This window comes from Hemitrygon akajei, unplaced genomic scaffold (genome assembly GCF_048418815.1).
Source record: "Hemitrygon akajei unplaced genomic scaffold, sHemAka1.3 Scf000050, whole genome shotgun sequence".
NCBI lineage: Eukaryota > Metazoa > Chordata > Chondrichthyes > Myliobatiformes > Dasyatidae > Hemitrygon > Hemitrygon akajei.
In genome coordinates this window covers 6,480,745-6,493,010 of record NW_027331936.1, presented here as the reverse complement: position 1 = coordinate 6,493,010, position 12,266 = coordinate 6,480,745, and the positions used below count along the sequence as shown (strand labels likewise).

The 12,266-nt window shown below is 43.8% G+C and overlaps 1 protein-coding gene across 1 annotated transcript in view; it reads right to left on the bottom strand.

Annotated features, from left to right (window-relative positions):
* Nucleotides 1–12,266, bottom strand: part of LOC140721103 (NACHT, LRR and PYD domains-containing protein 3-like) — a 107,367-nt gene that overhangs the window by 26,552 nt on the left and 68,549 nt on the right. The window contains exons 3-5 of the mRNA XM_073035968.1: nucleotides 10,342–10,438; nucleotides 7,056–7,412; nucleotides 6,325–6,491 (exon numbers count right to left, since the gene is read on the bottom strand). Of these exons, the coding sequence (XP_072892069.1) occupies nucleotides 6,325–6,491; nucleotides 7,056–7,412; nucleotides 10,342–10,351 (534 nt within the window). The 5' untranslated portion in view covers nucleotides 10,352–10,438. The remainder of the gene's footprint in view (nucleotides 1–6,324; nucleotides 6,492–7,055; nucleotides 7,413–10,341; nucleotides 10,439–12,266) is intronic.

Here is a 12,266-nt window from a genome sequence, read left to right as displayed (position 1 = left end):
GGAAGCACAAAAATGGGAACAAATATGGCTTTTTCTTGTTGGATGTCTGTGACTAGAGGTGTTCTGCAATGGTTGGTTTTGGGACACTTTATTTTTCCGTTATGTCAATGATTTGAAGGCTTTCTGGCCAAGATTGCGCACGTTATGAAGATATGGGCAAGGACAGGAAGTGTTGAGGAAGCAGGGATTTCTCGGGAAGACATGGACCAATGGAAAAAATAGACAAATCAGTGGAAACTAAAATGTAGTATAGGGAGGTACATGGCCATACACTTTGGCTGAAATAATGAAGACGATGACTGTTTTTGAATCTGGAAGAAAATTCAGAAATCGGAGTTGTAAAGAGTCTCTGGAGACCTAGTGCTGGATTCCGTGCAGGTTGAGTCGGTGTTAGGATAGGCAAAAACAAATGTTGGCGTTCATTTCGAGAGGATTAGAATATAAGAACAAGCACTGGCTAGACCACACTTGCATAACGTGAACAGTTTTAGTCCTCTGATCAGAGAAAATATGTGATGGCATTGCAAAAAGTCCAGAGAGGAACCAAAACTAACAGAACCAGTGATATTAAACCTGATTTTGATGGGAATGGTTCCTGGATGTGCCTGTACTGTCTGGAGTGTGGAAGGATGAGGGGAAATCTAATTGTAACCTGTGGAATATCGAAAGGGATTGAGAGGATATGGAGATGACGTTTCAAAGTGGGGGAGTCTAGAACCAGACAGAACAGCCTCAGATTTGAGGGACGTCCATTTAGAACAGAGATGAGGAGATTCTTTAGCCGCGGAGTAGTGAATCTGTAGAATTCATTGGCACTGACAGCTGCGGAGACCAGGTCATTGAGTATATTTGAAACAGAGGTTTGTACCTTCCTGACTAGTCAGGACAACAAAGTTCACTGACAGGAGAATGAAGTTGAGAGGGATAGTAAATTACCTATGATGTAATGGCGGAGCAGAATCCATGGGCCTAATGGCCTATTTGTGCTTCGATGCCTTATTGTCTTATGATGTGTAAAGGCAACATCTCTCTCTCTCTCTCTCCTTCTCTCCCTCCCTCTCCCTCTCTCTCTCTCGTTATCCATTTCATAGGATGATAATGGTTCCTTTCAGTCAATTAGTTGGGTGGTAGAAAGGAGCAACGTGTGTGTGAATGGATTTTAGGTGCGTAGGTCATTGCACCGGTTCAGATCCACCCTCTCGACCCTACGAGAAGGGTCATCCGCCGTATCCGTCTTATCTTTCGTCCTGCAGCGTGTTCAGCCACCCTCCTCACCAGGCCAGCCTGGTGGGGGAGCTGGTTTAGTCACCGACCATCAAACCATGCGACAGGTAGTACTGGGTTACATGGTACCGGTAGCACTCAGATGAGTGACCTGACCAGAACATACACCTATGATGGAACTAATGTAATCGGGGATGCAAGGGAACATGGATGGTCTTAGGCCATTGCTCTGAGAAACAAGAGGAATGATGTCCCGGGTTGGAATGATTGATCTCCTAGAACAGTTACCAGTAGGGAATTGGAAAGGCTTTCCATAACACGAATAATGGACAACAATTATGGAATAAATCAGCATAATTCTCTGATGGCCCACTGCACTGTAAAATAATCCCTCAGTTTCACTGCTACCAGGTCTGAGGAGTTACAGTTGTGAAAAAGATTTAACAAGAGATTTAAGAGAACGATGATTCAGCTTACAGAGAGGAGGTGCAGCGGCTAAGGGACTGGTGCAGAGCCAACAACCTGTCTCTGAATGTGAACAAAACAAAAGCGATGGTTGTTGTCTTCAGGAGGGCAAGGAGTGACCACTCCCCGTTGAACATCGAAGTCTCCTCGGTAGAGATCGTTAAGAGCACCAAATTTCTTGGTGTTCAGCTGGCGGAGAAACTCACCTGGTCCCTGAACACCAGATCCATAGCAAAGAAAGCCGAGCAGCGACTCTACTTTCTGCGAAGGCTCAGGAAAGTCCATCTCCCAGCCCCCATCCTCATCACATTCTACAGGGGTTGTATTCAGAGCATCCTGAGCAGCTGTATCACTGCCTGGTTCGTAAATTACACCATCTCAGATTGCGAGACCCTGCAGCGGATAGTGAGGTCAGCTGAGAAGATCATCGGCGTCTCTCGTCCCGCCATTACAGACAATTACACCACACGTAGCATCCACAAAGCTAACAACATTCTGGAGGACTCCACGCACCCCTCATACAAACTCCTCTCCCTCCTGCCATCTGGGAATAGGCACCAAAGAATTCGGGCTGTCACGACCAGACTATGTAACTGTTTCTTCCCCCAAGCTATCAGACTCCTCAGTACCCAGAGCCTGGACTGACACCTACTTACTGCCCTCTACTGTGTCTATTGTCTGTTTATTATTTGTTGCAATGCCTGCACCGTTTTGTGCACTTTATGCGGTCATGGGTAGGTCTGTAATATTTTTTCTGTGTTCTTTGTTACGTAGTTCAGTGTACTTTTCGTACTGTTTCATGTAGCAGCATGGTCCTGAAAACAAGTTTTCCCGTCTTGCCTTTGGATAATACCTGTCTGATTCATTACGTACAGCGTCAATGAATCCCATCGAGAACAGCGTCACTCACGGGTGTAAAACACTTGATTTTCTAATACCACTCATGGATGAATAAGTCATATCTAGGACAAGTCAGTCACTGTTTGTGAGCTCGAAGGAGAGTGACCTGAAATGGTGTGTCCCTGTCTCTCATTAGTTAGATATTCAACAAGTTATCAGATTTCTTTTTCGTTTTGTTCCTTCCCTTTCAGGACAACCTATTGATCTTCTTCCTTCTTAGGACAACCTGTTGATTTTTGGGATCATGAGATATCAGCAATTCAACAGATTTATTTTATGTTTTGTGCTTTCTTCTTCCCTTTTAGATCAAACTATTGACTTTTGTGGTCATGAGATATCAGCTTTGTGCGTGATCTTTCACGCCTAACCTATCTTAGAGATTTTTGGGGAAGTTGCCTGGAAATTTGCTGTAGGCCAAGGTTGTGGATATTGTCTACATGGACTTCAGCACGGTATTTGACAAGTTCCCTCATAGCAGGTCAGTCGAGAAGTTTCAGTTGCTCAGCATTCGAGATGAGGTAGTAAACTGGATTAGACACTGGCTTTTTGGAGGAATCCAGAGTGTGGCTATAGACTGTTGCATATCTGATGGGCGCCCGTAACTCGTGTAGTGTCACGGGGATCGGTGCTGTCCGTTGTTGTTTGTCATCTATATCAATGATCTGGGTGAAATTATGGTTGACAGCATCAGCAAATTTGCGGATGACACCAACATTGGGAAGGTGCAGTGGACAAAGAGGAAGAGTACAAGAGCTTGCAGTGAGATCTAGACCAACTGGAGAATGGGCTGAAAAGGCGCCGATACAATTTAATGCAGACAGGTGCAACATGTTGCTCTTTGGAGGGACCAATCAAGGTAGATCTTACACAGCGACCAGTAGAACAAAGTGATCTGGGAATACAGGTACATAAGTCATTGAAAGTGGTGGAAAATGTTGATGGGTTCTGAAAGAAAGTTTCTTAGCGCATTAACCTTCATAAATGGAAATGTTGTGTACAGTAGATGGGATATGATGTTGTATAAGATGTTGGCAAGGCTTTGTTTGGATATTACGTGCAGTTCTGCTCAACTACCTACAGGACAGATGGAAATAAGTTTGTAAGAGTACACAAAAAAATTACAAGGATGTTTCCGGGACTAGAAGATCTAAGATATAAGAAAAGAATGAACTGGTTAGGAGGTTATTCATTGGAAAATGGAAGACTGAGGGGAGATTTGAGAGAAGTTAACATAATTACATGGGGTATAGATAGGATAAATGCAAGCAGGCATTTTGTACTGAGATAAAGAGCAACTACAACAAGAGGTTATCAGTAAAGGGTGAAAGGTGAAATGTTCAAGGGATACAAACGTGAAACTTGTTGACTCAGAGGGTGCTAAGAGTGTGAAACTAGCTAGCAGCGCAAGCAGTACAAGCGGTTAAGAGAAGTCTGGATAGATACATGAATGGTAAGAGTATAGAGCGCCATGGCCCGGTGAAGGTAAAGGTGAATCGGTAGTTTACAAAGTCCGGCATAAATCCAAAGGGTTTCTACAGTTATGTTAACAGCAAAAGGATAGTGAGAAATAAAGTTGGTCCATTAGAGAATCAGAGTGGACAGCTATGTGTGGAGCCGAAAGAGATGGAGGAGATTGTGTACAATTTCTTCGCTTCGGTATTCAATAAGAAGGATATTGAATTGTGTAAGGTAAGGGAAACAAATAGGGAAGTTATGGAAACTATGACGATTAAAGAGGAGGAAGTATTGGCGCTTTTCAGGAATATGAAAGTGGATAAATCTCCGGATGCTGACAGGATATTCCCTAGGACCTTGAGGGAAGTTAGTGTAGAAATAGCAGGGACTCTGACAAAAATATTTCTAATGTCATTTGAAAGGGGGATGGTGCCAGAGGATTGGCGTATTGCTCATGTTGTTCCATTGTTTAAAAAGGGTTCTCAGAGTAAACCTATCAATGATGGGCCTGTAAGTTTGACAACAGTGGTGGGTAAATTAATGGAAAATATTCTTAGATATGGTATATATAATTATCTGATTAGACAGGGTCGGTTTAGGAACAGTCAACATGGATTTGTGCGTGGACGGTCATGTTTGACAAATCTTATAGAATTTTTTGAAGAGGTTACGAGGAAAGTTGACGAGGGTAAAGCAGTGGATGTTGTCTATATGGACTGAAGTAGGGCCTTTCACAAGGTTCCACACGGAAGGTTAGTTAGGAAGGTTCAATCCTTAGGTATTAATATTGAAGTAGTAAAATGGATTCAACAGTGGCTGGATGGGAGATGCCAGAGAGTAGTTGTGGATAACTGTCAGGTTGGAGGCCGGTGACTAGTGGTGTGCCTCAGGGATCTGTACTGTGTCCAATGTTGTTTGTCATGTACATTAATGATCTGGATGATGGGGTGGTAAATTGGATTAGTAAGTATGCAGATGATACTAAAGTAGGTGGTGTTGTGGATAATGAAGTAGGTTTTCAAAGCTTGCAGAGAGATTTAGGCCAGTTAGAAGAGTGGGCTGAAAGATGGCAGATGGAGGTTAATGCTGTTAAGTGTGAGTTGCTACATTTTAGTAGGTATAATCCAAATAGGACATACATGGTAAATGGTAGGGCATTCAAGAATGCAGTAGAACAGAGTGATCTAGGAATAATTGTGCATAGTTCCCTGAAGGTGGAATCTCATGTGGATTGGTTGGTGAAGAAAGCTTTTGATATGCCGGCCTTTATAAATCAGAGCATTAGGTATAGGAGTTGGGATGTAATGTTAAAATTGTACAAGGCATTGGTAAGGCCGTTTTTGGAGTATTGTGTACAGTTCTGGTGACGGAATTATAGGAAAGATATCAACACAATAGAGAGAGTACAGAGAAGATTTACTAGAATATTACCTGGGTTTCAGCAGCTAAATTACAGGGAAAGGTTGAACAAGTTAGGTCTTTATTCTTTGGAGCACAGAAGGTTGAGGGGGAATTGATAGATATATTGAAAATTATGATGGGCATAGATAGAGTTGAAGAGGATAGGCATTTTCCATTGAGAGTAGGGAAGTTTCAAACAAGAGGACATGATTTGAGAGTTAGGGGGCAAAAATTTAAGGGTAACACGAGGGGGAATTTCTTTACTCAGAGAGTGGTAGCTTTGTGGAACGGGCTTCCAGTAGAAGTGGTAGAGCTAGGTTCAGTATTGCCATTTAAAGTAAAATTGGACAGGTATTTGGACAGGAAAGGAATGGAGGGTTATGAACTGAGTGCGGGCCAGTGGGACTAAGTGAGACTAAGCTTTCGGCACGGACTAGAAGGGCCGAGATCGCCTGTTTCCGTGCTGTATTTGTTATATGGTTATGTGTTTAGCAGGTTTCCCTCCATCAAGTGCTGCTGTGTAGCCGGTTGGCTCAATTTACAATCTGACAGTTTAATAGTCATCCTGGATTAATGAGATGAGGTGAATATGGCCGACGGTTCAGCCAAGATTTGAAATTAGTTTCAGACTGAATGCCTGTTCGAAGTCCAGATATGCTGCCACTGCTCTGATATAACACTGATAAATACATCAGGTGAGAGAAGAAAAGGTGACACTGTGCTCCCCACCTTAACAGCTAAGACCAAATCTGGGAGAAACAAGTCAGAGATCAAAGTCTCCATTGCCATGTAGAACTCGTATAACGTGCAGGAGATTAATATTAATCACTATTCCCTCTGATACCAGCAGTTCGGAGACAATACACTAAATACACTCACCTCATTTTCTTCTGTACTGAAATGTCCCTCCTTTGTCAACATCGAACTGAGTCTTTCAACCTTTTCTTCAATTGCTTGTTTGAGTCTGTCTCCATAGAACTTTGTCAGTTGGTACAGTCGATATTCGCCCCCCTCTGCCAGGAGGTCAGAGATTGTAAACTCTGGCTCTGTGAATATAAAAAGGAAAATGTAGTCTTGAACTCATATATCGCTCGTCTCCACCACTCTCACCCAACTCAACAAAAGCGTGCCTTGAACCTGCCTACAGATACAAACAATGGATTACTTCCCCATCTCCAACACCGGACTTAAAACCGACCCAATAATGCTCTGGGCATTACTTAATGGAAGGACCACATTTCATGCAAACCAGTCCATCCCCCATCCGACCCACTCATCTATTTCAATTTTGGATGGGCAATAAATGTTGGGACTGTCGGTAATATTCGCTTCCCAGAGATACTCTCTCCATCCTGGCGAATACATTTCCCCTGATTCACATCCTGGAAATACTCTCCTCACCTGGACAGCTGCATTTCCTCCAATACACATCCTGAAAATCCTCAGAGCAGGTAGTACTTTTCCTGTAGTGGGGTAACAGCTGCCCACTGCACCACATGTGACACACCCACACATTCCCCCTCTCCTCTGACCAACCCTCCACCAAGGTCTCAACTCTACCCTCCTCCCTGCCACATTCTGCGAACCGATCACCATCATATTTCACTCACCTGCTCCTTGTTGGGGACTTGACAATTCCGTGTTCAATGAGCTTCCGAGCTGACAGGCAGACACCTCACTTGTGCTGGTTCCAGGGTCCGGATCGGTGTCTCTGACGTCACTGTCTCTGAGCTGACAGACAGTCGCCTCACTTGTGCCGGTTCCAGGGTCCGGATCGGTGTCTCTGACGCCACTATCTCGGGGCTGGATTTGCTCCACTTCCGCTACGGCCGTACTGCATTCTGGGACATTGCTCTCAATCTGACCCTGCTTCGATACCTTGCTTCTCTTGTCCCGATCATCTTTCCCCGATGATCTGCCTGGCAAAAACCTCTTCAGTACTTTCCCTATTCCTTTCGATTTCCTACCTGAAATAAGTGATGAATTGCAGGTCATACAAGTATGATTTAGATCTGAGCAAAACTGATTCAGACTGCAATGGAGCCGAGACTCTGGCTGACCAGATTTGGAGTGGAACTGTGCTGGGTAATGTGAAGCGTACATCCAGCCAGGTGACCATCCCGATAAGCTGGTGATTGGACACATTCACTCCCAGTAAGATTATAGGATAGAAACAGTAATACTGATCATTGAATTCACAGCAGTTGAACACACGGATGACCACGGGATCTTAATGCGACGGTGTCCGGTGACACTGGGAAATTAAATTAAAATTTGATGTCAAATTTACCGGCCTGTAATTTCTTGGATTACATTTAGAGCCTTTTTTAAACAACGGAGTAATATGAGCTATCCTCCAATCCTCCGGCACCTCACCCGTAAATACCAACATTTTTTTATTTATCTGCCAGGATCTCTGAAATTTCAACACGAGTCTCCTTCAGGTCCTGGGGATTTATCTACTTTGATTTGTCTGAAGATAGCAAGCACCTCCTCCTCTTCAATCTGTGTAGGTTCCATGACTTCACTACTTGTTTGCCTTATTTCCATTCACTCCATGCCAGTTTCCTCAGTAAATAGAGACGCCAAAACCCTATTTAAGATTTCCCCCAATTCTTTTGGTTCCATGCATAGCCGACCACTCTGATTTTCAAGAGGACAGACTTTATCCCATACTATCTTTTTGCTCTTAATATACCTGTCGAAGCTCTTAGGATTATCCTTCACTTTGAATATCAATCACATGCTTGCAGAGAACAACCTATCCCAATCCATACTTATTAGAACCTTTCTCATTTCTTCAAATGTGTCCTTTTTCCAGATTAGAACCTCAACGCGAGGACCAGATCTATCTTTATCCACGATCAAGTTGAAACTAATGGTGTTACGATCACTGGAACCAAAGTGTTCCCCAACACGCAAGTCCGTCACCTGACCTAACTCGTTTCCTAATAGGAGATCTAATATTACATCCTCTCTAGTCGGTACATCTATATATTGATATAGAAATCTTTCCTGAACGCATTTTGCAAACTCTCTCCCGTCCAGACTTTTAACATTGTGGGAGTCCCAACCAATATGTGGAGAATTAAAATCCCCTACTATAACAACTTTACGTTTCCTGCAAGTCTGCTATCTCTCTGCAGATGTGCTCTTCCAATTCTCGCTGACTATCGGGTGGTCTATAATACATCCCCATTAATGTGGTCATACCTTTCCTGTTTCTCAGCTCCATACATACAGCCTCGGTTGACGAGGCCTGTAATCTGTCTTGTCTGAGCACTGCTGTAACATTTTCCCTGACTAGCAATGCCAACTCCCCACCCTTCATTCCTCTGCCTCTACCACGTTTGAAATATCGGAACCCTGGACCATTAAGCTGCCAGTCCTACCCCTTCTTGTGCCCAAGTTTCACTAATGGTTAAAATGTTGTAATTCCATGTTCAATCCATAACCTCAGCTCGTCAGTCTTCGCCACAACAATCCTTGCATGAAAATAGACACTCCTCAGAAAACTATTACCACCACCAAAGTCTATTTCTGACTTTGCATGAACTCTTAACATCATTTATTTTCACCCCCGTTCCACTATCTGCTCTGGAGTTCTAGTTCTATAGAATGGACTAGATTAAGCAGGAAAGCGTGTAGTGGAGAATGACCAGTATGTCACTGGACTAGGAAAAGGGTTTTCTGTTGTATGGTTCGCCTGGAATAGTTTGCCCTGGATAATGGGAGCTTGAAGGGTGACGTTACATACGTACATAAAAATAATCGGGGGCGTAGATAGGGTAGATGGCCATAGTCTTTTTCCCGGGGTAGAGGAGTCTAAGACTTGAGGGCAGAAATTTAAAAGGGACCGAAGTGGCATTCGATGACGTGGTGGGTGATGGGTATAAATTACATGCATTCAGAGGAGGCAGTAAACACAAATAAAATTACAAAGTGGGCAGGGAAAAGGATTGAAGAAGTCTATAAGGGAAATTTGGGAAAAGCTTTGTGGGAAAATGGAGCAAGTTCAAAAGACATTTAGATCAGCATGTTGGGCCGAAGGACCTCTGTCCAGGCTGTAATCTCTTTTTTATTCCACCTGGAATCACAGAGTTGAGCACAATCACAATGCCTACTGGGGACTGAGACAGCTGGTCATTGGTTATACCGGGTTTTCCATCAGAGATCCTGGGAATTTAAAATCCAGGTAGCAAATCATCTATTGAGAACTCACCTTCATCATTTGTTCACAGCCCAGACATGGATTCGGATATTAAAACACCGAAGCAGACCGCATATTTATCTAGAGTGAACTGTCTTCTGATCCTCAACCATTCCCAACTCCGGCAATGTTCTCGGCTCGGCTACAGAAAACAGATTTCTGAAACTCCCTTCATCTCCTTTCCACAGCAGCCCAGAAAACCAGGAGGGAGTTGATAGCTGCCCTTCCAAAACCTGAAATGCTCGGTTATCACACAATCTGTGAATTTCTGGAAATGCTCCTATCATCAGGTTCTGAATTGTATAAATGAAAGTTGAATATATCTTACACATCATGGCCTGTCGAGAGGTAAAGCAGAAACTGTCCCTGGACGTTTACATAACCCACAAGCCCGCTGTTGCATTCCTGTGTTTCACTCGCAGCCACCTGATCCAGGAGTCCCTGCTCCTTTCACTCAGGTGAAGCTTTGCGTGGTGGGTGGAGTGATTCGACCATCACCGGTGTCAGGTCCCTGAGCTGGAACTGTTAGGTTGATCAATTACTAAAGGCCGCTTTACCAGTGGGATCAATGACACTGCTTGATGCAAATTTTCTGTGCCCAGTTAACATCTGTGTAAGTTTCTTCATCTGTACTAGTGTGCGCCAACAGGATGAAAGTTTAATTATAAAGATCCCAGTGATCATACCTCTATCCATTCTGATTGTGACTGAGGGTTGTTGATTGTTGTCTTCTTGTTTACACTTTGGTCCCAGTGCAGTAAAGCCCCACCTGCTGGTGATGCCCTGAATTACAAACAAGCAGACAGTGAGTCAGAGAGAGTACTATTACTTTGTAAGTATGACAGAATCTCCATCCCCTGTATCAGAGCAGCAGTCGGCTTAGGGACAAAACATTCACTGTTCATATCAACTACTACACCATCTCTATATGTCTGCCCAGTGCATCTACTGTTAGAGTTACAGAGCAACAGATACAGACCTTTCAGCCAAACAAGACAATGCTGATAACAGTGCTCACCGAGATGGTCCCAATTTCCTGTGATGGGCCCATTTCCCCCAGGCCTCTTCATTCCATCTACACATTCAAACTGCTTCTGGAATTATACAACCGTTCCTGCCTCATCCACTTCCTCTGGCTCTTCCCTTCACATAATCACCAACTTCTGCATGAAACCGTTGTTGGTTTTACAATTTACCACTCCTCTGCCCATTCAGATCCCCTAGAAGCTACGATAATCTTCACTCTGAACACCATCTACTAATTTTGTGTCATCTGTGAACTTACTGGTCGAGCCTTGTACATTCACATCCAAATGTTTTTTAAGGTAGTAACTGGTCTGGAATCTGATGGCGCGCGTCCTGAGGCACCTGTACCTTCCACCTGACGGGAACAGCGAGAAAAGTAAACCGCCTGCGTGGTGAGGATCTTTGATAATGGATGCTGCTTTTCGATGGCAACATTTCATGTAGATGTACTCAGTATTTGGGAGACCTTTACCCGTGACACACTGGGCCAAACCTAGTACCTTTTGTAGGATTTTCTGCTCAATGGCATTGGTGTTCCCCGACCAGTCCATAATGCAGACAGTCAGCAGACTTTCCACCACACATCTACAGAGGTTTGCCAACGTTTTTAATGACATACCGAATCTCCACAGTTTCCTGAGGAAGTAGAGGCGCTGTTGCGCTTTCTTCACAATTATATTTACATGATGCGTCCAGGACAGGACCTCTGAGAGTGACACACAAGTATTTAAAGTTACTGACCCTGTCCATCTCTGATCCTCCGATGATTACTGGCTCAGGGATCTTTGCCTTCCATGTCCTGAATTCTACAATCAGTTTTTTGGTCGTATTGATATTGAGTGAGAGGTTGTTGTTATTACACCACTCAGCCAAGTTTTCAGTCTCCCTCCTGTATGCTGATTCACCACCTTTTGATAGAGTCCACAACAGAGGTATCATCAGCAAACTTATATATGTTGGTTGAGCAGTGCTTAGCCACACAGTCACAGGTGTAAAGCGAGGAGAGCAGGGGGCTAAGTACACATCCCTGTGGTGCTCCTGTGCTGATGGGGATTGTGGAGGAGATGTTTTTACCAATCTGAACTGAGTGAGGTCTACAAGTGAGGAAATCCAGGATCCAATTGCACAAGGATGTATTGAGGTCAGGTCTTGGAGTTTACTGATTAGTTCTGAGAGGATGATGATTTTAAAGGTACTCTGATAATTTTTACTTTGAACTTCCTCAGCATCCCGTATGAGGCAAATGATATCGAGCTGCAGCTCCTGTTCCTGTTCTCTGAGGAGCTGCAGCTTGGTGCACCTCATGCAGATGTGGTTATCTTGAATTTCCAGTAACTTCTGTATTTGATTTTGAATACCGACTGTTTTCAAGGTGCTTGTGACACCCTGAACAGATTTTGCAGAAATGCAATGACCATATTCATTAGCTTTCTCTTCATTTCAATACAGTCCATAAGTCAATGTTCACAACATCCACCACCACCCCACCCCCCACCTCCCCACTTCACTGTCAATCTGTTACATCTGCTCCTGAGGTCACTTGCCTCTGCACTGAGGGACAGTGATCAGAGAATGAAAAAGTCAT